Below are 26,521 nucleotides of genomic sequence, written 5' to 3'. Positions count from 1 at the left end.
TGTCATGAAATATGAAGGAGTGAACACGAGCCAGCAACAGACATTGGCAGCTCGGAAAGCCGATGGTATCCTGGGCTGCATCCAAAGCAACAGGGCCAACAGCTTGAGGGAGGTGATTCTGCCCTCCTGCTCCACTCTGGTGAGACCCTACCTGCAGCACTACATCCAGCCCTGAGGTCCCCAACGTAAGGGTATAGACCTGTTGGAGTGAGTCTGGAGAAAGGCCACAGAGATGATCAGAGAGCTGGAGCATCTCGCCTAAGAGGACATGCTGAGAGAGTTGGAGTTACTCAGCCCGGAGAAGAGAAGGCTCTGAGGAGACTTTGTAGCAGCCTTTCAGTACTTAAAGGGGCCTAAAAGAAAGCTGGTGAGGGACATTTACAAGGATGTGTAGTGATAGGACAAGGGGTGGTGGCTTTAAACCGAAAGAGGGTGAGTCTAGATATAGTGTAAGGGATGTATTCAGTGAATTCAATTCAGATTATATTCAATGTAAGTGTGAGTTTTAAAAATCTGCTGTAGTCTCATTCCAAAAGCAAAACAACTAAATAATGCATTCCTGTACCCTTTATAAGAACCTTTTTCTGTGAGAAAATGAACAGTTTGTACTCAGAATTTTCTTAAGTAGTTTTCAAATATTGCCGGAGGATTCTATTCAGTCACCTTCTTCTTTTTAAATTTAACTGCATGGCTTTGTGGTACTTGAAATGACTCATGTTGTACTTCAAACTTATCCCTGTGTATAAGTAGAACTACAACTCCCATTTTTTGGAAGCAGTTTTAGTAACTGACTATTTGAGATTCAAATAATTAAAGAGCTCAGAAGGGATGATATCTGTCTTGTGTATCTGTCAATGTTAAGAAGGGTTTTACATGTACATTTGTGTGGTGTAGTTTACTTTCTTATATGTGGTGCTTCTAGAATGGTGCGTATTGCATAACTCTTCAGATGTTAATTTGATTATATGCCAGTAGATAAGGAATGAAAAACAAAAAGTAATTTTTTTCTCTAAGAAGGAAAAATAGCAACAGTAGTAAACAATAGTATATAGGTGAAGAAGAGGACAAAGTTGGTCAAGCAAGTAATCTGTGCAGGGTGATATTTTAAGTATGTGTTATGTATTTGGTTACGTATTAAAAGAAATTTTTCTTAGCACATCAGAAATGAGATTTCAGCATTTTGGTCAGTAGCTTAATGAACTAACCCCTTATCATAGTGCAGTTGGTTCCTTGTTTTGCTATCTTCACATTTTTGGTTTTAATTTTGGGTGCAAGTGTATGTGTGAGGAAGTTAAGACTGAGGCTTTTTGTTAAGGAGATGCTCTGTAATTTGCAGAACAACAGAAATGTATTCCTAAATTAGAGTTCTGTATTTGAAAACTGGGTTTCAGCAGTTATGTGCAAAAGAAAGAGGTTGCTTCTCATTTTCAGGACAAGAAAAGATTCTGAGTTTGTTTTCATTGCAAATGAGTTATCTGTGAGTTCCCTGTTGTTTAATGCAGATACAATGGTATGAAGGCATGTCCCCCTTCACACAACTGTTAAAAATACTGATTAGTAAAGTGAGCTGAAGTAGCCACAGCTGATATTGCAATTCAATGCTTTGGTGATACTGGCCAATGTGACTTGAATGTGGCTGAATTATCCAGATTTTTTTTTTTTTGAGATGTACCAAACACCGTTTTGCAGATCTCTGGTTAAAATAGGTCTGACTTTGCTGCAAGGAGCTCAGCGTGCAGCCTTTGAAAACAAAGCTGCCTCCTTGGAACAAACCACTGCAACACGCAGCCTAAAATACAAATCCTTTCCTGTACTGAAAGCATTTATTTCCTGTGTGGATCCAAAATTAAACCATTACCTGTTTGTAGAGGTTTCCAAAAGCGTCAGACCTCTGTTTTGCCTGTATTTAAACCACTGTGTCTTTCCTCCATCAGGGATGGAAGGGGAGCAGCCTGAGGAGGGGTTTGGGGGGCTGCCCCACGAGACCTGCTCCTTGCAGATCACATTCCTGATGTGACTTTCTTCTTGTATTTCTAACTGAAAAAGAAATGGAAGATGTGTCAAGATACAGTTTCTAGCTTTCTAGGCAGAGAAGAGCAACCAGGAGCAGGTTTCACAGGAGTTGATTCCTGTACCTGTGTGTGGCAGCTGGGGGTGGCAGGAGCAGGCACAGAATGCGGCGTGGCATTGCCCACAAACTCCCTGGCTGGGTGCCAGCATCCCTTCACCAGCCTGTGTGCCCATGGTCAGCTACTTAGGTCTGGAAGTTGGTTAAAACTTATGCCTGTCTTGTGCAAGCACACTTGGTTTAGAGCCCCACTTATACCCCTGGCCACTGCAGAATCCTGGGGCAGCTTGGTCTGTGGCTGCAGTGCAGTTTGTGAGCAGTTTCCTTCTGTTTATCTTAAACACACTACTTTTGATTCACTGCATTCTAGGTTTGCATTACAAGAAATAGGAAGTATGTTCTTTTCACCTTTGCTTGTGCCATGTGTGATCTTTTGTCTCCTCACAGCTACCTCTCTAACCTGAAAATGTAATTCATTGAACCTGACCGTAAGGAGGTGCTTTTCCAGACCTGTGATACATTCATTCTTCTCTCAATATTTTTTGGTTTTTGAGGAGAAAGTGTTTAGAACTGTGTGAAATACGCAGGGTGGTGTGTTAACAGATTTCTGAAGCGACAAATTGGTGATTTGTGAGTTTCTTTTGCCCATGGTGGAGAATTTGCTGTTTATTGTTACCATTCTTTCTGGTAACAAGCTTATATATAGATAAATAAATAAATAGAATATAAGCATATATTACAATAAATAAAAGTAATAGAAAAGTAAACATAAAAATATTTATCTGTACATATAAAACACTGCCACCTCCAAACCACAACTTTGAGTTGTGTGTCTATTCCTAAGCTTCAAGTCAGGAAATCATCTAATCTCATGTAATACCTTTTTTCAGAACATCCTGATGCTATGGTGCTCTAAACATGGGGTCAGAGAAGAGAATAGAAAAATGGCTCAAAATACCTTTTAAGTGTAGGAAGAATAATTTTAGATTTTTACTTGTACCCACAGGGAGAATTTCATAGTGTTCTGATTTTTAAGTCTCCCATGTTAATATAATTTTTTTTTTCTCTGAGGAACCTTGTTTAGAACTAAAAATATTAATGAATCATGAGAAAATAAATCAATTTCTGTTGTTATACTCTTGAGTTAGTGCTCTGGGTTTATTTCTTCTCAGATGTTTTGTCTGTCTGAAATCAGTTTACATGTATCCTCTGAGACAGGCCTACATACTTGTGAAAATGTGCATCTTGTTGAATCATACAGTGAATATCTGTCAATAAGCAAGTTCTTTGGTAGTGTGAGCAAGACTGTAGTATTAGATCCTCTTCTGTTGTTTTTCTTGTGTGGCAGCTGCATTGTTTTGCGGAGCTGGCTTAGGTTCCTGTGTAGCACTGCTCAGCCTCAGAGAAAAATGGTTGTTATAGTTTTGAGTTTCTCATTTGAGAAAACTCTCTTGTAGTTACTTATTGGGCCAACCTATTTAAAAGTAATTTGAATATAAATATATTAAGTTGAGAATCCTTTGCTATCTTGCCCTGAGAAGACCTTTTCTGCAGGTGAGGCAGAGTGCAGTGGGTACAGAGCAGAAGGCACATCCGATCCTGGTGTAGAAGGCAACCATTTCTCTTTCCAATTTATTGATAGTAAATGCCTCTCTGTTACTATTTTTTTTTAATATCATTTCTGGAGATTAGTGATAACATGGTGGGGTTTACGTATGATAACTCTTAAGTAGATTGGTACAATCAACAGGTGTTGCTGCGACTGTAGCGTGCAATACACCTCTTCTCCTGGAAGCAGTCCAATGTTCACTCTGGGGAAGATCACAGAGCCTAAACCACAGCAGAGGTATTTTTATAGCTAGAGATATTAACACCTAGCAGTCTATAGGTAAGATAGTAGCTATCCAGTGTGGGTTTTTTTTCTTTAAAGGGTAATACAAGGAACATTATAATACTTGGTGTTCCTAAGTGTGATTGTCCTGTGTGACAGAGGGAGATGGTGGCATGTGTCTGTGTAATGTTCCGTGAAGACAGGGATGATCTCCCGTTTTCTACCTCCTTCAGAAATCCAACCTTTTTAACCTGTTGAGAGAATTGAGGTTGTTGTTATTTCCTTCCTGAGGCATTGCAGTTATGGTTGTGTCTTTCAGGCTCTGCCGTGATTAGATGCAGTGGGTTAGCTGGTAAGGGATAAAAGTGGGTGTGAGGGTTTGTTGTTTCTCCTGTTAATGACAAGGATGATTTCACACTTTTTTGTTTTGGCACAAAACACAGTTTAAGAAACAAACCAAAAATCCAGAAAACAAGCGAACACCCTCATGTTGTGCCATTCAATTAACCTATGCCAAACAGCAATTCGTTTGCCTCTTATTTTGAGACTCTCAGGCTCTCTTTTCAAAACAGATTGGTGAAATTGGTGAGAGATGCGTTTCCCCAGCTGTAGCTTATTCTCCTAGCAAAGTCCTGGGAAGGCTTTCCAAAATACTCAAGAGAGGCTGTAAGAACTCTGCAAAGATGTTTGTCTGCAATAACAAATTATTTTCAGTGATTCACAGTACATCATATGCTTATTCAAACATTAAAATATTGCTCAGATATAGATTTTTTGTTTTTTTTCTCCTAGCCTACTTGTGGATTTTTTTTCTCAAGATGAGAGAAGATATTTTTATTAATGTTAATCTACTTCAGTAAACTTTCTTGCCATTGTTTATTATTTATACTATAGAAATGCAAGTGTTACAATAAAACAAAGTACATGTCACTGCAATGGGGTATTTTTTTTGTTGTTTTGTTTCTTCTGTGGTTTATTTGCACTCTAATGTTATAGATACCCTGTCTTGCCCAGAGTTCTCCTTTTTTTGATGACAAGTGCCATGTCTTGTACCATATTGCAAAGCATAGAATGTTTCTGTTGCCATACTTGTGTTAGTTTAGTTGCTGAAGGTAACTGGGGCAGAGGGCAGTACTGTTGCTATGTTTTCAATTAATTCTGAAAAGATACACTTATTTTCCTGCATCTTGAGCTTTGCCTTAGTGTGTCCTTAGTGAGTATAAAGTTAGGCCTTGTAGATATCCAGAATGCTAGGTGCTTGAGTATAATTTAATAATCTGTGTATTATTTTAAAGACACACATAAGCAATAGCTGCTTGCTAATAAAATGCATTTACTGACCCATGAGAATTGATCCCTATGACTATTTAAAGCTTAGGGCTCTAAAAGTTTTTCTCTTATCTTTATGTTAAACAATGGAAAGTTTTACCGTATGTTCAAATAACGTCTTCATCAGGTTCACAACAGGATACCATAGTTAATTTTCAGTTGAGTGCTTTACAGGATTTTCTTTTTGCTGGCTGGTTGGGTGAAAGTCTAGACACTGAGAGACGAGGCGTTAGAGGGGCCTCACAACATAGTTATTGTGAATGGTAAGTAGGAGCAGCTTCCTCTGATGTACAGACTCTGTGCCCAAACCAGTAGTACAAAGACATAGCTTTTGTTCAAGGGGATAGGGGCTAATCCGAATGCTGCACACTGTGAAAAACCTTTTATGGAAGGGGGAAAAACTTTCCTTGAAGGTGAGAGGTCAGCAGTTTAACCTCTGACCGTAAAACAAGAGACTAGCAAAGAATGGGATGAACAAGGGGGGAAAAATACTTCAAGTACTCCATTCTTTGTTTATCAAAAATGGGTCAAGCAAATGAGTGTCAGGACTGGTTACAGGAGTTCTGATGGGACTCAAGGGAGTCTGAAGATGTACTGTGGCTTAGCTGCATGTTGCTTTGGAGCTTTTGGCTTACACAGCTCACTCTTCTCAGATGTTTGGTAAAAGAGATCCCCAAATGAGTACCTAATCTTTCAGTAACTCTTAAAAGCACAGTTACTCCACAGCCCACATCAGGTCCTTTTTTAGTTAACATTTTTTATTCTAATCTTTCTTTGCATACATTAGCATTCTTTAGCATTTGGCCTTTTAACTGTTTCCACTATTTTTGGGCTGTTTTTTGAAGTTCATAAAGAAGCATCGTGGTAATAACGTCCTGACATGTGTTCAACGGGCAGTGAGATGAGTCTCCTTTAGTTAAAGCCATGGGTCTTTGGGTGGTCAGTGCTATTGTACAACAGCAGGGGAGAGCTGTTTCCAGTCTTTGTGCAAAGGGAATATGGAGGCTTTCCCCTCTGATCTCATTTGAGTATTATCAGTGGTGGGAATTTAGTCACAATCCAATTAGAAATGATGGAAGTTATGTTAGCTAATAGTTAAGCCTCCCATATTCTCAGGTTCACCCGTTTGGAGTAATTGATTGCACTGCTCTTGACTCAGGCTGGCAGAAGATACCAACAGTGATTAGTGTACATGGTGTATTAAAGCTCAGCTCCCTGTCTGGCATACAACCATTCCTTGTGCTTCACTACATCCACCCCAGGAGAAACACTACTTTTCTCCCTCCTGGTCTCTCCCAGCATGAAAAAAAGCAAAGGAGACATAATGCTTTGCTTGTGCACCTCTGGAAGTTTTATACTTCACTGGACATAGATGTGTTTTATATATGAGGTAAATTCCTCCTCCTGCTTCACACAATGGGATTAAAACTAAGCTTTATTGTTGACTCTCTTCACATGTTACATCCTCAAACATTTGCTTATGACCTGGACAGCTTTAGACCCCTTACGTTAAGAAGAGTGATCAGTAGCCACCAGCATTCCTCAAACAGGCAGTGGTGGAGTATTTCAGCACTTGGGGAAATATATTTTGGTGCAGGCTTGATTTTATTTGTGCTGGGAAATAGCACAGCCTCAGACTTTGTGCTTCCTCCACCCCTTGGGTGAGCTTAATCCTTCATTTCTCTCTTCTTTTAGTATAGTGGTATATTCCTCAGAAAGATGATTCTAAGTGTGCTTTTGTGATCTGACACATCTGCAAATGAGGGAAGAGACTCTTCATTCATCAAACCGTACTGATCACCCTGATCATCCTTCCTGTGGTAAACACGCGGCCTCAGCAGCAGTGACACCTTACTGGTGGAGATGGAGAATGAGTGTGAAAAGCCTAGAAGTGATTGTTGATTTGGGGCTTGTAGGTAACCTGAGGTTTGTGTAATGATCTATGTCAAAGAGAAAGTTGGAGAAATAGATATGAAGTGGTGGCCAGAATTGTGATAGTCCTTCCAACAAGTGGAATATGTAAGGTCATGTAATCCTTTCCTGCAAACACTGAACACAGAGAAACTGCACTGAGAGAAGGGCAGTGGTTGAGAGGAGGCCTTTCTATGAAAAATTTCTTGCAGATTAATGTACCATCATATGCAATACTACATGCAGTGTCATATATTTCAGCTCCTTATGCATTCTGTGTATTGACAGCTGTTACTGTTGTGCAGGTTTATAGATGCATTCTGAAATATTAGTATCAGATTTATTTGGTAAGTCAGTGTTTTCAGATGAGACATGACCTTAATTTATGCTGGTTTTGATTTATTAATAATCCATTCCTAGTTTTTTCACATCAATAATGATAATATTTTTTCCCTTGCTAATACTTTTGACTACTGTAAATCTGGTGCATACACATACATTACTCATGGCTTCCCTCTCCTCATCTCACTTTTTTCTGCTGTAGTGTGCTTTGGAAAGTGAAATTAAGACCTTTGTTACTTAACTGGCAGAGGTACTCTGTTCAAACATATGGATAGCCCCTCTTTCTGTAATACTGTTTTCCTTCCTGTTGTCCTTATCTGCCCATCCCCAAACACCCTGTTGCTTTTCTGTGTGTGTGCAGATCTGTTTTGTCTCTTTGTCCTACTCTGAGTGACATTAGTCCCTCTCTGGGATGCTCCTTTGCCTCTGTGATGGGCACTCCTGAATTTGCAGTCAGCGAGTCTGGGCCTGGCTTAGCCTGCACCCCGCAGCATAGCCGTGGACCTTCCAAAGTGCCTTCAGAGAAGGAGCTACTTCTGACATACGTTCTGTGCTTTTAAGACAGCCAGTCTGAGTGCAGATTGCTGAAATGGGAGAAGGTGGCTTCTGACCTTGCCTTCTGGAAAGGCTCAATTTACAAAGGATGTGTTGAGTTCTGACCCCACATGGGCCGTGTGAGTGCAGTGTGTTGTTTTGAACTTTAGCTTTTTTTCTGTTAGAATGAAATATATTGTCTGCTATTATCACACTGTTAAATTAATTTCCACTGTTTTGTTCACAATTTATTTGTGATTTCACTGGATGAAGCAGGTGTCAGGCGTTGAAATTTCATAAGGTGAAATAGTTTTGCACTCTAACCACATCACAGTTACTTTGTAATTGGAAGTAAATTAAAATCGAGCATCTACTTCATTTTCTTACTTTACTCTTCTCAATAAATAGTACTTTGTCAGTAGAGAAACATAACTTGTTTCATTGCTGAAGTACATGATGTCAAGAAATGTCTTGGAGAATTTCCTAGTTATTGAATGTGCTTTGGGATTAAGAACTCGTAGACACTGGAACCCATATCTGCCTCCAGGGCAGCAAGGCACAATACCGTTCTGGTTACAGCCTCTTTATGTATATTGGGATGCTGTTTACATATACTGTTTTGATGACCCTCAGTAACTGTAAACACCTGTGGGAAAACACTGACTTGCTTTTACTTGTCTAGTGTGTACGTGTGGCCTGTGCTTTAAGATTACTAAACTTAGGCTTACATGGAGATATCTTTTTTTTTTTAACGCCTGGAAATATTCTTCTCAATGCCATCCCCATTTTTTTTCCAGAAACTCATGATATTAGGGAACCTGAAATGACTGCCTTGGAGTCATGCAGCAGGTAACTGGCAGAGCTGAAGATCTGCATCTTCTAATTCCCAGAGTGTTGTGCTGCTGGGTGGGCCCATGTTCTAGCTCTGCTGAAGCAAAGCGGATACTGTTAAGGAAGCTGAACAAAAAAGAATATAAATGTTTTTCATGCAACCTTCTATAACTACCTTTCGACTCTTCAGAATTTTGAAGTGGTTGGAGGGAAAGGTGCAGCAAGGTGCAGCTATGTCAGAGTTTGTTTTACTTAGAGGTCAATATATTTTGGTGGGTATCAGAGGGGTTTCTGTCTGCCAGGACATCAGGTGCCAAAGCCCGAGCCCCTTACTCTGCATTGTGTGTGGTCACTGGCTCAGAAACTCCTGGGACACCCTTTCTTAATATTTTCTTTGTTTCCTGTGGAAAAACCCCAAGATTTGGGGATTCTGTGTAGGTGGTTTGTCAAGTGACTGTAGTATCTGCATTGGCTGCATAGGCTAATACTAGAGAGGACTCATAATAAATGCTAGTGTAAGGGTTGTTTTCTGTACTTTTTTTCCCCCTGAACATGGCTATTGGATACTAAAACATTAATGTTTCATGACAGAGCGAAAATCTCATTTGGTTAGAGGTTTATTAGCTGTTAGAGTAACACTGATCTTTCTGTAAACAACCTCTTAACCGGCTTTTCATGTGTTGTTCTTATCAAAAGTTTAGTGTTGACTTTTAAGGATTGGTATGTGAAAAATGTCAAAACATTGACTTTCAGCTTCGTGCTGCCTGCCACAGACAAGCATGTGGGCCAGCCTCAAAAAAATTTGTTGTTGTTGATTCTTGCTCACATGGAGGGCCCTTGGGACAGATGGCCCCTCGCTGTTGATGGTTCGATTACAGTGATCACCCACAGCTTCTGAGGAGTGCGAAGAAAAGAAATTGCTTTCTTTGTCAAGGTGTTTTCAATTCAATTCTCACCCATTAGCCCTGTTTGGTTAAGTTTTGAATTACTCCGTCAGGTGACTGATGAGTTTATTTTTTCCCCCCAATGGTATTAAAATGGATTTGGTATAAGACGGGGAGCAAAGGCAAAAAATGATTTGTGCTTATTGATCAGTGCTACTTCATCTTTATTCTGGTTTAATATATCATGAGCAACCAAGATAAAAATGAACACAGAATCAGAATAGATTAGAAAATATATGTGTAGATACATGTTTAAAAAATTAATTGTTTTAAATGTGTGAACTGTTTACACATATAGCAAACTATATACATAGGCTATGGCTACTCACTGTGGTTGTTATGGTTTTAGAGCTTTTGTATAACAGAACGTTTGTGATTGGTTTAGGTTAGTTTGTAGCAGATGGGTTTTTATAGAAAATTACGAAATGTTGTCTGATATAATTACAGCTTTTGTAGTCAGGTATTTTTCAGTTGTGGTACCAAAAATGTTCTGAGGAGCAGGATCTGCCAGGTCAGTGCTGCTCTACTTCCCTCCCTTCCTACCACAACTCGTAACCAAATCTAAGGGCTTGACTTTCGTACAGATAACATTAATTGTAATGGGAGATTGAAAACAGGATAAAGATAGATGATTTGAAGCAGTGTTTTTGCAGCCATACAATTATGTTCATTCTCTTTCACACATAAGCTGAGTATCACTAAAAAATCTCCAGTTCTGTTGCACAGTGTAATCCTAGAGCTGGGGTGAATATATGATACACTATTATCTGTATTACATGAAATATAATAATCTAGAATAAAACCCTTCTCCCTGCAGTTGTTTCTGGCTGTAGTGACAGTGTCAGTGGAGTTGGCTCTGCAGAACTCACCGAGCCCCATAGAGGCAGATCTGACCCGACTGAGGAGAGGAAGCAGACTGAGGATGGGGCAAGAAGTTCTCTTGGTTGGGGTTTTCTTGTGTACATTTTCATGAAGGTCTTCTGCCTAGTACAGATGTATGCTAGGCTAGTGTTTACCAGAGCAGATGAAAAGCTCGTGGTTCCTGTACGTGTTTTACATTCAGAAGATGCTGCTGGAATCTGTATTGTGACACAAGGTGAATGCTGCGTCGTGAATAATGTTCAGTAATACAGGTGATGGTGCTTTCACCGCTGCTGGGAACTGCCTAAATATCAGAGATGTCTCATTTCAAAGAATGATAATTTCCCTCCTGCTACAAAGTGCTTGAATATGAAGTCAGTATCTAAGGCAATAGTTTTCACACCTCTAAGCTTATCGTTGCCCTCAGTTCCTACACCTTCAAAGAGCTGCTTTTTGAGTTTACCTTCCTTCTCCCCTGTGCCTGAGCAAGGCAGAGCCTCTGAGAAGAGGAAACTAAGCAGAGGCCAGCCTGAGATGCCTGAATTGCCATGTTGCCAACTCCAGTTTCAGTTTTGCTTGCAATAGTCTTGAGGGAAAGGAGGAAGTGTACTTGCAGCAGGGGAGACAGCCCTATCCCACCGCTGGTCACCGTCATGTGCTGTGTCCAAACCCACCAACAGCCTGGCGTTCATACCTGGCAGCTACAAGAAAACATTCCTCTTCCACGTGTCTGCCAAATAGAGAGGAGCACTTAGATAGTGAGCAGGGTAGGGGGCAAGAATGGAGGGAGGGAAGGAAACACAGAAGATGACACAATATTTTTCTACTTTCTTGCTTTTCACATGAGAAATTTTGTACACTTAAGTTCTGAGGATATTTTCTAATTCTGGGAACAGTTTGTCTAAAGCATCTGACCAAAGACAATACTAGTGGAGGATGTTTGAAAGTGACTTTTTTCTACTGGTGTATCGTAGAATAGTTTGTGTTGGAAGGGACCTTTAGAGCTCACCTAATTCAACCTCCCTGAAATGGACTGGGACATATTCAAATCGATTAGATCGGTCAGAGCCTTGTCCAACCTGACCTTGAATATTTTGAGGGATGACGCATCTGTCACCTCTCTGGGCAGCCTGTACCAGTATCTTAACACTCTCATTGTGAAAAATGTGTTCCTTATGTCTAGCCTATGTATATAGTGTACTTACCTTTACAGTTAGACTAATGATATTCTGTATTCTGTGATAATATTATGTATTCCATTATTCCAATGGATTATGTATCTCAGAATTGCTTTCTATACCAGTATTTCTCTGGCCTAAAGAACTTGTTTGTTATTGTGTCATCCCATTTTACTGCATGTCTTAGTTGGTATTTAAGGCAAAGGGCATAATTTACAGGGAAATCTTACCCTCAGATATTAAATAGTTGGTTTGTGACCAGGATGTGGCCCTCACCAGTGGAAAGCGGAAGGAATGTTGCTGCACTGTTCAGGCAAGAAGTGATGTAAATAGATAGTCATTATATCTTCTCTGATCAAGAGGGAGTTCCCTTTCAATATTAATTTTTTTTCTTGAAGAAGCAAGAGGACCAGACTAACTTCTGCTTTGAAAAAAAATTGCAGAAGCATTTAAGTTTTTGTTAATTTTTTTACTTTTTTAAGTTTAGTAAGATTTCTTTTTGTGTGCTTTTTGAAAAATATCTATCAAAAATGACTTGGATATGGTTCTGTTTCCTGCAGCCAGGCAGTTTGCATTACAGGGGCACATATATCCCTGGTTTCATGTCCAAGCTAAAGCCAAATTTATATTTCTTGAGGGGAATTAGCAGTAACTCAGGCATCCATAAGATACTGAGATGTAGTCTTTGTCACGTACCAAAAGCTTTTTGATTTTTCTATGTGAAGTTTGTGTGTGGGTACCACATGGCAAAATGTTACGTAGCCCACAGTGTTTTTAAGAAACTTTTAAGTTCCGTGTCTTCATTTAAAACAAACAAAACACTGCACAATGTCTGTTTGCAAGGGGGTGTGGTTAGTTAGGTTTTCATCCTTACAGAGTGGAATGTAAAACTTCTGTTAGGTTGCAAAGGTGAATGACCTTAGTCTTATTGTTTCCAGTTATTGTTCATTCCATGAGATCACTGCACAGCCTGTCTCACTTAAACTTATTTGAACAAGAGACCCAGTGACAGCAGAAGTATCTTGTTTTGTAAATGTTCTTCAGACACTGGCAGTAACTGAAGGCAAATATGGTGCTCCTTTACTTGTTCTTTTGCTACCTTAGTTCTTTGATCTTCATATTCATGAGCTGCAATTCACTCACCATTACAAGTTAAAGATATGACAATTAAAAATAGGTCCAAAAGGCATACAGTTGTTGCTACACTTTCTAAGCTCATTCTAAAGATTTAGCAGGTAAAAAAACCTGCTTTTCTTGTGAAGAGACTAAATGAAGGCTGACCGTTTTCATTTTATCTGTGCACTATCTGTGCAATGAACTCTCACCCTGATTAAGGTTTTATCCCAAAGCATGGCTAATAGCATTGCAGCCAAAAGGACCCTTTCTTTCTATTCCTAGTTAGCTGAAATGACTTACTGCTCTGTTTTTCAATGGTACCAAATTCTTAGGCAAAAAGGGATTGACCTACATCTCTGAAGGAGCTGGCAAATTGTGGCTAGTGGTTTTAGCCATCTACTTGTGCATGAAAGAGATAAATACTTATTTCCTGGTTGGAGTGCATATTGCAGACAGGGAAATCAGAAAGATCAGAGCAACTGTCAGGTCTAAACCCCGTAATGGTGTCAGACAAGGCTGTGCATCTCTACAACATGGTAGGCTGAACCTTGCATGTGATTAGTTGGGGTTCAGTATTTGCCCATTTTTTTCCAATTACTTTAAGAAATTGTTATCACATAAGTTACAAGTGGAAATACTTGAAAATAATTCCATGGCAAACTTAATAATCAATGAACCTGTTGTCTGGCTTTATAGTGTGATGAGCATGTGTGAGTCACACATACAGCTTGTGAGCTGGTAATGCTTTGAAGGGGTGGAGATGACCTGCCTGTGAAAACTGTGTAGTTGTAATGCTGGGAGTGGCTGACTGAACTGCAGCCTCTGACTTCCTATGCCAGTTTTGGTATCTTGAAACCATTGAGTAAGTTACATGGCTGTGAAAAGATGCAAGTAATTTCCGAACCACTTGATAGTCCATGAATAATTTGGGTTGCTTGTAATTTGGGGCATTTTGCAAATTAGTTTGAACTACGATACAAATTTCAACTTACTTGAAAGCCAGCCCAGCTTATGTTAAGCTACATTTAAAAGCATTTTCCTTAGGAAAAGCTTCTGTGTGAGAGGAGGGTGTTTTCATCTTACCAGTGAGGAGTCAATCTTTATAATTTTGTTTCTGAACCCAACTGAAGTCATTGATAGATAAATCACATTTCTGATTTGCAAAAAAGCAACCATGAAGATTTACATGTGACAGCTACTGTGGCTGTCACTGAGGCAGGCTACTAAATTGTTATTTTCCGTTTTGCCTTTCTTAAAGGGCAATGTTTAGTGTGTGTTTGTTGACACTGTTGCCATTTAGTTCACATTTCACTTTGCATGAGAAACATTAAAAAGAAAAATATTGTAAGTCACAGGTTCCAAACATCTCCTTTGACACCAGTGAGAATCAAACACCTTCCCTGCCAAAATAACCTTCAAAATAGGGTTTAAGCTTTGCAATTGGTTGAAGACAAGGCAGAGGCCACTGGTGTGGTGAAGGGAAAGGGGACAGGTGATACTGGATTCCTGCCTTGTGGCCATGTTGTGGCTTATTTTGAAAGGCAAGTCCAAGATCAAGAGTCCCGGCTCCAATGTGCTGCTGAGGTTACAGAGTAAGCACCTAGTGACTCAGAAACATCTCAGTGTATTAATATATAGCAGGAAAGTTTTTTCTGAAACTCATTAACATCTTTCTGTAACTGATATGGTTGTAAAGTGTCAGTATTTAACTCTTAAAATGGTCAGTGGCAAGCACTCAGTGTTACTGGTCTTTGGCTGGATGTAGTTGGTTCTCCAGGGGAACACACCTGTTTCAGCATAGTGAGTTCTTTGCCTTGTGTTCATTTACTGTTTGCTGAATTATTTGAAACTGTGATAGAAATTTAGGAAGGCACATTAGTGAATAAAGTGTGATTAATGAGATTGAAGGTACTGGATTGTTATGACTTCATATAATTTTGTAAATACATTTTCTTTTGCTTTATGAAAAGACTAAGAGTGTAGTTGCGTTCTACTGTAAGCTTTCTGTGGAACAGCTAGAGAGAAAACAGGCTTAACGGTCCTGTAGAAGTTTCTTTCGGTATTCCTTTGATGAGCAAAAAAATATGTGCAGTATATGATTTGCATAAAAGTGCAGTTTCAAGGATGTTCTACAGTGGCACCCTCATTTGCATATTGTCTTTAATCTGACAGGTTTTAAGTGCCAGAGAAGTTAGGGAGTATTCCTTAGTTTCACTTTTTTTAATGAAGTTGCTTCAATGTATTTTGTCCTTGTTCTTCCTTTTGATTACTGATGCTTGGAAAATATTTTAACTCCCTTCTTCTCCCTTTACCGTGGCTTCTTGCTCTTCTTCCAGCTGCTAGTGGGTGCTCCACTTTGATCCCCCAAACCTGGGAGCTGAAAACCATTATTGCACTTAGATCTTCCTGACAGCAGTGCTTCCCGTTCCTGCTGCACCTCTGGCACTTCACGTATGAACCTGTTAACAAGTGGATTTTAATATGATGTGCAGAAGTCTCTTTTTTTTTGCAAGATTTAATCTTTTTATGTGAATGCTGCTTTTTTCATCAGGTGATTTAATCTATGAAAACTCTCAGGTTGCATGTTATGGTTCATCTTCTGTTTTTCCATCTCTGTTGTAGTAATAAAAGACTATATTGGTACAAAATCATCATTATAATTACTGTTCCAGGCTTCTCTCAAATTGTGAAAAGTGAAAACTTTTTGCTTTGAACAATAACAGTATTATGAACTTGGTTTGGAGAACAGATTTTTTTTTTTTTTAATGGTTGAAACCTGCTTGTTCTAAACAAAATCAGTTCTACCTATTGCCTAAATGTGTGTTTGTAGAGCTGTTCCCTGAGATAATGCCACATAATTTCAGCTTTAGTAACTGCATTCTCGTGTTCACATAAGAAAAAGAGTGTGGAATTTATTTCTTTTTCCCTAAACAGGAAAGAAAAATTGTCTGCAATAAGCTTTGCTTTGCTGCCTTCCTTTCCCTCACTGCATTTCTTCCCCACCTCATAACTCCTGGCCCCAGTTTCTTCTTTCCTCTCTGCACTGACAGCTTTTTTCCAATGAACATCTTTACAATATTGGAGAAAACGTAGCTGGAGGGATACTGAGCAGTCATCTAGTCCATTCCTCTATCCCAAGACATGACCAATTCTGCTTGGCAGTCTTTTTGTCTGTCCTGCTCCATAAAACCCATAGGGATGAAGATTCTTCCTCTCCAGGCAGAATGTTGGACTACTTAATCCATTTCATTTTGCCTTAGATGTGTTGTTCTGTCTGAAATACTTCTCTGTTGCCATCAAGACAATTACCTGAGATGGTGTTTCTCAGCATGTGGTTGCAGTTTCTGTCCCATTACAAAATTGAATGTGTGCTAATCAGTTTATCTTGTTGTATTTTTGGGTGTTGTTTATAATCTGCAAGTTTAATGATTGTGAAAAGTGTTTTTAGAGTGTATTTAACTACTGAATTTTTGTGGAAGTTATCACTCAGAGTGCTTTCTCTTTATTTCTGCATATTTCAAAATGCACTACTCTTCTAATCTACTCTCTCATGAGAAATGGTATTGATATATTTTCTTACATTTCTTACAGAAGTTAAAACATGTTGGTTTTCCAAAAAACACACATGACTTGCTTTATGAAGTTACCTTGATGAGAATAGATTTTTAGAGAGTAACTTCCTTGAAGATATGTCTGTGTTCTCCTCTTCTTGTAGTATGTATCATACATTATTATGTTTTTCCTGTGGAGCAGTTCTAGAGTGCAACATTCTAAATACTTTTAGTTCTAAGCATTGCACGTGACTAAAATTTCTCTTTGTATCAACTATACTGTACTCAATATTTTGGTCCCTCAATAAAACTTTTCGTGCACGCATCTCTTCTGACTTGAATCAGGGACTGCATTTTAGTCAGGGTCCTCAGGGGCTTAACTGATTATTTCTGAAACTTATTATAAGCTTTCTTTAAAACAAAATATGTATAAAATATGTGTAGATAGACTTCCATGATAACAAATGGTGTGAAAGTAGTAAGATAAGTGAAATGCTAACCAATGGTGTGCAATTTGTGTCTGGGAGATGTACTTTCCCATCACAGAATCTTAAGGGTTGGAAGAGACTTCAAAAGCTCATCCAGTCCAACCCACTGCCAGAGCAGGACCACCTAGAGTAGGTTGCACAGGAACTCGTCTAGGTGGGTTTGAATGTCTCCAGAGAAGGAGATTCCACAACCCATCTGGGCAGCCCCTTCCAGTGCTCCCTCACCCAAACATTGAAGAAGTTTTTCCTTGTATTTCTTTGGAACCTCTGATGTTCCAGCTTGTACCCATTGTCCCTTGTCCTATCATTGGACACCACTGAGAAGAGTCTGATGCTGTAGGATATTTGTCAAAGGAATTTTCAGGCATTATTGGCATGTGCTAAGATGTATTTCTGTAAAAAATGTTGGTCCCACATGCCATAGGCATAGGAAGAAGTGATGCTTGTACATGCATATATACATTTACCCATGCAATGTACAAACTGTTTCATGTATGCACATAATTTTCTCTTATTACTACATTTACATTTACTTAGTGCAAAGCATTTGTCCCAAAGAGTCTGTTAGAAAATGAGAAGGAACTCCGTAGTTCCTCAGCTGGCTGAGGAATAGAAACAGCTATTTCTGAGTAATTCCCATCCTCTCACCCATAAAATCAGCATAAAATCGACCTACCATTGCCAGATCAGATGGGGTATCTGGAAAGTAATCCTCAGTCTTTGTAAATCTGAAGATCAAGTGCATAAAGTTGCAGAATCGGATTATACTTTCTCTTTTTATTTTGAAATCAGTACCCTTTTGTTTCTTGCTTTGCAGCGCTTGTGAGAAGTTGCCACAAAGATGTGTCAGATGCTGCTGAGCCTAGCTCCAAAAGCAGAAATAAACATAATCTTTTGAAAAAAGCCCAATCCCTGACTCGGATAATTATCATAAAATCACGAGGCTTTTTATAGCTGCTAGGATGTATTTTCAGAGACTATAGTAACCTTCTTTTCTGAAGCACAGAAATATATGACAAGAACTTACTTAAAATAACCAGTTAAAAGCCAGTAATAACCACTGCAAAACCCAGCTCAAAGCAGTTGTACAAACCTTGTTGGTAACACTGTTTTTTGAGTTTGGTTTTTTTTTTTTAATTGAGCTAGGAATATGTTTTAAATGTTGGCTTTTTGTTTTCAGGAAGGAGTATTAAGGGCATTACTCTGTCTTTTAGATTTTGTGAATTTAATTATTCTCTCATTATATAAATATCCTTTCATCATATGAAAGTAAATGTTATTATACCTGTAGCTGAGTGAACTTTAGAATTGCTTTTCTAACTTCAAGTAACACTGGAGTTGGGTGTATTAGCAGGGTTGTGGGCAGTAGGTCGAGAGAGATTCTCCTCCCCCTTTACTCTGCCCTCATGAGACCACATCTGGAATATTGTGTCCAGTTCTGGGCCCCTCAGTTCCAGAAGTTCGATAGGGAGCTGCTGGAGAGAATTCAGCACAGGGACACAAAGATGATGGAGTGGAGCATCTGCCTTATGATGAAAAGCTGAGGGAGCTGGAGCTCTTTAGCTTCAAGGAGACTGAAGAGTGACCTCATTAATGTTTACAAATACATAAAGAATGGGTGTCAGGAGGATGAAACCAGGCTGTTCTCAATGATGTCCAGTGATAGGACAAAGGGCAGTGGGTACCAGCTGGAACCTTAGAGGTTCTAAAGAAATACGAGGTAAAACTTCTTCCCTGTTGAGGTGAGGGAGCACTGGAAGGGGCTGCCCAGAGGAATTATAGAGACTCCTTCTGTGGAGACGTTCCAAACCCACCTGGACGAGTTCCTGTGTGACCTACTCTAGGTGGTCCTGCTCTGGCAGGGGGGTTGCACTGGATGATCTTTCATGGTCCCTTCCAGCCCTTGAGATTCTGTGATTCTGTGAGAAGGCCTTAATACAAAGTGAACACAGCAAGCTAGACAACTAAGTTCTAGTTGCAGGTTTCATATCTGTTGGCAGATCAGGACAACAAAAGGAATTATTGTTGCTGCTGATCTTGTTGCCGGTAGGTAGAGGGTGCTGCTGTGGAACGCTGTTCAGCTCTGTTGGTACCTGACAGACATGTGATTTTACCCATTTCTTGACCCTAAGCCCCAAGTTACCTAGAACCAAGTTTTGCTTGATTCAGAGGTTGTACTTTGCTCCTGATAATGACCCTGTAAAGTTATGCTTGAAGGTTTTGCTGTTAACTATCTGCTTCCTTTTTTGAAGCCTAGAAGTTAAACTCCCACTAAGAGCAGCCAAAGAAAGAAATTACCTTTGTGTCTGATTCAGAAGTTTATAGTTAAACATTTTACAAAGTATCAGAAAACCTTATGATTCTGTTACTGTGTTGCTAAAATGTTCAATATACTAAGTATTTCTCATGTAACCCTCCTTAACATCTGCCAAAATCATTTGCCTGGTTTCATTGCTGGGAAGAGGCGAGCTTGCCAAGCCGGCTCCTCGCTGGCAGTGCTCCGTCAGCCTGCCTTGCTGCAGATGGGCTGCCCGCTGTCACAGGCAACAGCTCCCGAGTTTCGCCATAGAAGGGACTATAAATGGTACAGCAAAGTCTTGGGAAGTCCTGAGCAAGAAATATGTGATAAGAAACGGAACTAGAGGCAGCCAGTGCCCAGCTCATGTTTCATTAAGCTTAGCAAATGCTTAAGGCGGGATTGCTGCCGGGTGAAGCAGTCCTGCTTTCTTCTCACCACAACTCCTCATTCCTCAGTTTTCCTTCCTTTTTTTCTGACGCAAACCAAAATGATTTGGAGGAACTGATCCAGTTGGCCTTGACCCAAAAAACAGCTGGTGGGATCTTGATCAGTTCCCTCATCTGATTCAGTGTGTAGCTGTGGAATAGTCAGCACCAGCAGGAGAGACGATGGTACGGGGATCACCATCAAGTAGCTAGTAGTAGGAATGCAATGGGATTACTCATTTGCAGAGAAATTTATGCAGAAAATATTTGTGGACACATGGCCTTAGATTTGCAAGCTCTTTTAAAATATTTTCATTCTGCACGTTTTCCAGTGGTTTTTATCGAGTAATCTGTGAATTACTCAATGTTGAGTATTTGATCTGTTACCATGCTTGCTGTTTCTTGTATCTGAGGTCACTGTTGCTATATAATGACTTTATTTTTTATGATACTGAATTGCAATAAAAATAAGAGATCTCTGAAAGTATAGACATGGAGATATTCAAACTCCTGCTGTATCTGGGCATTACACAGATGTGTCTGTGATTTAAATGCACACAAAATAGATGGGGAAAAAAGGTCTCTGTCTTAAGCAACTGTATTTATTGGCTTTCATATTTTTATATACATAGGATCTTATTTCTTGTCAAATTCTTGCCTCTAAAAGTTCTTGCTTCCCATAGTTGATGGAGGAAGATTCCTTGTGTGATGTATGTACATTTTCAGAATGCAGAATCCTCCCCAGATGTTCTTAAGAGCAAAAATGTGCTTATCCAATGGGAAGAGTCAAATAGCCACATTTTTATCTTAAAAATCTTAATTAGATTTGAATTAGATGAAAATTAGGTGGAGTTCATTGCCGGGTTGAATTTTACAACATGTTCAAGGTATATATTCCAATGATGGTTTAACATCTGTCCCAGAGTAGGAAAGCTGACTGCCATCTCCAGCACCTTCTGAGTGGGCCAGTGGCAAACATGGCTGCAGCAGCTGTCTATTGACTGGTAGGATTGGAAATCAGCAGCTGGGAATGGAAATGCCATCAAGGGCGTTTCCCTTCCATTAAAGCTTCAATTCAAAGCAGCAAACATATGTGGGAGGATGTAAAAGAAGATAAACCTCACAACTTTGCCAAAAGTGGAGAGCTCTCTGGTTCAGGTGTAAAACGTAGCAATAAGAAGGATGTTTCTGATTTGTAAGACAGTGCTAGTGTTAGAGATACTGAATACATTTCCCAGATCTTGACTTCTCAGAAGACAGGATTCCCAGCAGTTCCCAAGGTAGCCAGGAGGTTGCAGTTCTCATCAGACAGCGTCCCCAGACACCGGTGGGTTTCTGTATTCATTTTACAGGCCTTTGGTACCCAGAGCTGTCGTTGGCTGCGTGGTCAATGGTGGGAGAATCTGCCTGAGGTTGGCCAGGACACCAGCAGAAATCACAGACTTCTCCCTCTAGTCCAGCCTTTGACACAGACTTGGGTCTCCGTTACAGGAAGATGGGCAATTTCCCTTTTAGCACAGGGAGAAATATGCTTCTAATATGTTGTGTAGAAGCGCTGTGAAGTTTGTAGTACAGTTTAACAGTAGCATCTCAGGAAGGTTTTGTATCACAGGAGATTAAAAGCATTGTAGGGAATGAATAGCATAATTTATTTTGAAGGCATCTAATACAATAACCTGAACTATAACCCTTCAACGAAAAAACAATGTTAATTGTAGACTAATATGTAGCCTAAATAACATTGTTTTTTTTTTAACCAATTAAAATCTTACAGTAGGTTAATGAAAATGTTACATTATTGAAATGCTGATTTTAAATGGCTCTGGAAGGAACCTATTTGGAAGTGCTGGCTTTTCTAAACTCATCCTAGAGGGTGTGAGCTACATTGGTACTGTCTTTAAAAATCACACATGATGCTTTTCTGTACCTCATAGAGATTTTTCTTCTTATCCTTTTAGATCTATTTTTCCTTGAATGGAAAGAGATTTTATTCACTTAATTTCTTAATTAAATTGTGAAAATTGAACATGTACTTAAACAATGAAGTACTCAAACATTAAAAAAGAGAGTTGAATATGAAAACAGTTTGATACATTATAACCTGCTACCATATGTAAAACAATAAACATATAGTTTCATAAATATGAAATAAGTCTTTTTAATAATCCAGTATCTTCCTTAGTTTTTACACACATTTTTGCACTTGCCTCAAAGCTTGACGCTAAGCTGACCCTCTCTTTAATATTAATGTACTCTGACTGTAATACTCTGTTCCTTTGCCTCTGATTAATGCTGTCTGTCAATTATTTACAGATCCAGTGGTACTGTGGAAGTTCCCGGAGGACTTTGGAGACCAGGTTGGAAACATGAGATTGAACTTTTTTCATGTTAGAATAATAATAAAAAAGCACTCCTATTCAGCTGTGGAGAGGCAAATGCTAATGATAGCAGGGAGGAAGTCTTCACCCAACTGGTGGCTTGGTGATTAGAGTGCCTTTGTGACAGGAATATGCAATAGCAGTTGCTGAGCACTGTATCTCATACTAATTCTATGGATCACCTTATTTTTGATTCAGAATATTTTATAAGTGGGTTTTTTTTTCTCGGTAGTGTTGAGTTTTTATCTGTTGTAGGATTGAAAATGTGGAAAATTTATCAACAAAACTTTGCTAAAAGTTGATGTTATCAAAATCCACCAGAACAAAAATATTGAAGAGCTGCACATACATGTCTTTTTAATGTCATGTCTCGTGCACCCTGTTCCTTTAATCCTTGACAACGCAAATTTGATGTGTTTAACTGTATTTTAGAGATACCCTACTTATAAATCCTCAGACACTTCTGAGAGACAATGAGCTAAGCTCCCTGATTTTGAAAGCATGAAAATTCCTAGTTTCTCTCTATAACTAATCCAAAAAAGGAAGTTTATGCATAGAGGACAAATGGATTGTTTCACTGTCTCTTGTGATAATGAAGCTGTTAATTTGTGCGTTGTGTGTGTTATGTGGGGTTTTTTTTCCCCCTTAGACTATTTTAATAAAGTTATTAATATAAAATTTAATGAAACAATATGACTTTATTATTTCAGCAACTTTTAGATTAGTTTCTTCTTTACTCAAAAATACATAAGACCACTAAATATAATAAATACCTGTGAATTGATGTCTCTGCTATTCTTAGACTGATACTGAGTCAAACATATTCTTCACCACAATGGATGGTCTGGAAATATTTTTGTATGGTAGATCTTGATAGATTGCTGATTTAAAAAAAGAAATCAATAATACAAGATTCTGTAAAGACAACTATAAGGTGATTCATGATGGAAGGAATAAATATACAAGCATAGAAGGCAGGATGTCTGCTAAGGGAATAACATCAGTCAGAAACACGTGCAGCTTATAAGATGGTGATAAATGGTATGTGAGTAAAGTGTGCTGTTATATGTTCTTAGCTAGACATCCAGCAAGTTTTGATAATTTTCCTGGCTGCAGAATGATCATCTTCTTTGTAATTTAAATTTTTTTTTCTAGTTTGTTTTGTTCTCTTTTTTTCCCTAAGAAAGGCTTGATCTTAAAAAAGAAAAGAGAAATTATGTATGAAGAAAAATGGGAGCTTATTCCATGAGTCGAAGGTTATTCAATGAACAGCTGGTGTAGGAAAATGATTAGAAGATGAAACCCACTGAAGACTGGAAGGGAATCACACAAAGATGCAATAGACATAGTTAATCTATAAAAACCAGAGTCCTCAGGCAGCTCTCTGCCTTTGGGCTCTGAATAAACTATGCCTGCACATTCTGTCTGAGCAGTGCAGGGAATCTAGTGTTTCAGGTAAATTGCTTCTATTCCTTGAAAAAATGTGTTTTAATCCTCATCCTTGCAAGGGAAATTTTCCTGTTCAACCACTGGATTTGAACAGAATCTATAGCAGTTTCTATAACAAACCCCTGAGCCAAGTAGTCAAGTGAAATCAGCTGAAGCCTTCTGTGAGCGTGTGTGCATGTATTGAACTCTGTAGGTTTAGACTGGAGACCTGAATATCTACCAGATAGAACTGAAAAAAAATACATCTCACTAAAAGTTTCAAAGTGAATTTCAATTAAAATTTGTGTGAAAATATTTTTAAAAAAACAAAAGAATCAAAAGAATATTCTCCACCCTATTTTCCAATCACTTCTATTTTAAATGTAAAATGTGTGACTTAGTTTTTGGATGTATCCCAAAGAATCATCTTTCCTAAAATCTAAGGGCTGTCTGTTTGCACAGTGATGTGATAACAGTGGGCAAAATATTTTCCTCTCTTCCTGAGTTTTTCTACAGTTTATCATGTCACCTTTTTGTTGTTTTCATAATGCAAATAAAACTTGTCTAAGCCATTTTGATATATTCCTTCTCTTTCTCACATTTGCCTGAACTTTCCATTTGTACTTGCTCATCCCTTATCTCCTCTCTTCTTCTTGTGGCCTGGCATTTTCTTTTATGCTTGGTGATATTTTTCTTTTGGTCTCTTTTTTTTCTTAAACAAGATTTTGGAAAGTCAACATTTTGCAAAACATCCCATCTGTTTTGGATGGCATCTAGAAACTACAGATGATCAGGAAAAAGAAAAGATTAGTGTTTTGTCATAATTGCTTACTTACATGCAATTCATTAAGTAAAGCAAGTATTAAAGCACAGTTTTGGTACCGTGAAAGAATTTGCAAGATTCATTGTTGATTTCTTTATCTACCAAGACTGCAAGGAAACCTCTTATTTTCTATCTCGTAGTTCTTCAGATCCCGGAAAAAAAAGGAAAAGGGAAAAACAGTGAATGGGGAAAGAAAAAAAACCACAATGTCTCAAGGCAGGAAACAAAAAATACTTCTTTTTTGCCAGGAACATTGCAGAAAGTTGGGATTCTGTTGAGTGAGAGGTGGTAGGTTTTTTTCTGTTTTTAATGGTGAGAGTCATTCAGTTCTTAGTGACCTTCGAAACCATCAATTAATCAATGAACTCATGCCAAGTATAATTTGAAGTACAAAGAACACTCTTGTATAAGTACCCCAAAAGCTGAAAGAACTACTGCATTTGAGACAATGTAGAGTTGCAATTTATTGTTGTACTGGCATCAATGCTATAAACATGAGCTTGACTATGGTGAAAAAGTTCTGAATAATTTCAGTACTATAAAAGAAAGTGAAGATTCCTAATTTGAACATATATAGCTCTTTGATGGTTATCCTCACAAGCCCATGTTTGTATGAGAGTGGGTTGTAGCCCTTTAATGGACTGTTTTTGTTAAAAGTGTATTTTGAATATGTATGCCTACAGGCTCTATCTGGTAATGTGTTCAAAACTCTCCTCGTGCTCAATGAAATTTTTATGCATATGTTTTTAATCTTGAAATTCCTATTTTGTGTATTCAGACTGGTAGGACTAGAGTTTCATTTTAGCCTTGCAAGCTCATTTTCAAACAGAAGAAAATAGTAATACTATGATATCTGTAAAAATAAATACATTAGTTGTTAAAAAGAAAGTATTTGTGAAGTGCTTTAGAGAAGCAAACCTTATAGAAACAACACTTTCACTTCCAAAAAGAAGTACATCATAACCATTTAAAGGACCCTGCAGGAATTCATGTCACCCAGCAGAACTGAGGTCTGCTGATGCTAGTTGTTTCCTCATCGTAGTCCTGGACTCAGTGGCAAAGTCCTGTTGATGTCAGGTGTGTCCAGATACCTCCAGCATGCCTCTGTTTGTAGCTGCTCTGGAAATAAAACCACTCAAGCTCCCAGTAACTTCAACGTGGGTTGAAACCTTCCTGGGGAAAGATGTTGGCACAAAGAGTCATGAGAGGGCAGTGCTGATCACAGCAGCAGGTGGTGGTGGCCCTGCCAGAGGCAGTGCTACTTCCCATGTTCTCTTACCCTTTGAAGCATGTGAAGCCTGAAATTCCTTACAGAGTTAGAAATTACACCTGGTTTGGATGTTATTTTTAGCTGCGTAAGAATTCAGTTGCTTTTAAATCTGACTGCTTATTGGCCCAAAGTGATTTCAGTCTGCGATAGGTCCCAGAGTATATGGTGTATTAAAAAAACCTGCTCCCTTCTAATCACATAATACTTTTTTTTGTTAGTCTGCCACTTTCCTGCTGGTGCAAAACACGTACTAGAAGGATAGTACAAAGAGCTAATATGGCAGGACATATTCTTACCTCCTTTAGCAATATGAAATATGACAAGGGGTTGTTGACTGAATGTATGGGTCAAGGAAGAAATAAGAGACTCTGCATTAGATTGTTAGTTGTGTTGCAGATTTCATTGTCTTCTATTGCTGTTTGCTTTCTAAGGCAAGCAGGTTAAATCTGCTTTTTCATGTCAGGCTTCTTCCAAACCCTCTAGGTGAGTAACCAGTAAGGGATAAGGCATCCCATGTGAGCAATCTTGGCTGTTTTCTATGAAGTCACTTTAACAACCTTTGTGTTATTAGTTCATATTTATTAGTTCATATTTATATGAACTAAACCTTACTCCTTATCCTGCAGTGACTGAACTACCAAAGCCTGATATTATATGTGTGAATCCATCAGATTAATCTGAAAGTATTTGGATATATAAATATGTAGACACGTGTACATGTGTCTATATAAGGGATAAATCCTATGAAGCGTTAATATGTTAGCCTTCCCTCAGCAAAGTACTAATGGCAGACTTTACTTTCAGTGTCAGTATTAGCTATTAAAAGTTAAGCCTGGCTTAAATACATGTCTGGAATCAAAGTGTGCAGGTTCTTGCAGGATGGAATATTGAATTTCATGACTCATGGCAACAAT

At 38.7% G+C, this 26,521-nt stretch overlaps 1 protein-coding gene across 7 annotated transcripts in view; it reads left to right on the top strand.

The window, feature by feature from the left end:
* DENND1B (DENN domain containing 1B) overlaps nt 1-26,521 on the top strand; it is a 153,856-nt gene that overhangs the window by 15,118 nt on the left and 112,217 nt on the right. For 6 of the 7 annotated variants that reach the window (XM_062003324.1, XM_062003322.1, XM_062003321.1 and 3 more), the window contains exon 3: nt 22,022-22,065. The exons of the other annotated variant lie outside the window; for it this stretch is intronic. In XM_062003324.1, the coding sequence (XP_061859308.1) occupies nt 22,022-22,065 (44 nt within the window). The remainder of the gene's footprint in view (nt 1-22,021; nt 22,066-26,521) is intronic. 7 annotated transcript variants of the gene reach the window in all.

This window comes from Colius striatus, chromosome 10, assembly GCF_028858725.1.
Source record: "Colius striatus isolate bColStr4 chromosome 10, bColStr4.1.hap1, whole genome shotgun sequence".
Lineage (NCBI taxonomy): Eukaryota > Metazoa > Chordata > Aves > Coliiformes > Coliidae > Colius > Colius striatus.
The sequence above is the reverse complement of the archived record's forward strand: the minus strand, read 5'-3'. Positions and strand labels throughout refer to the sequence as shown.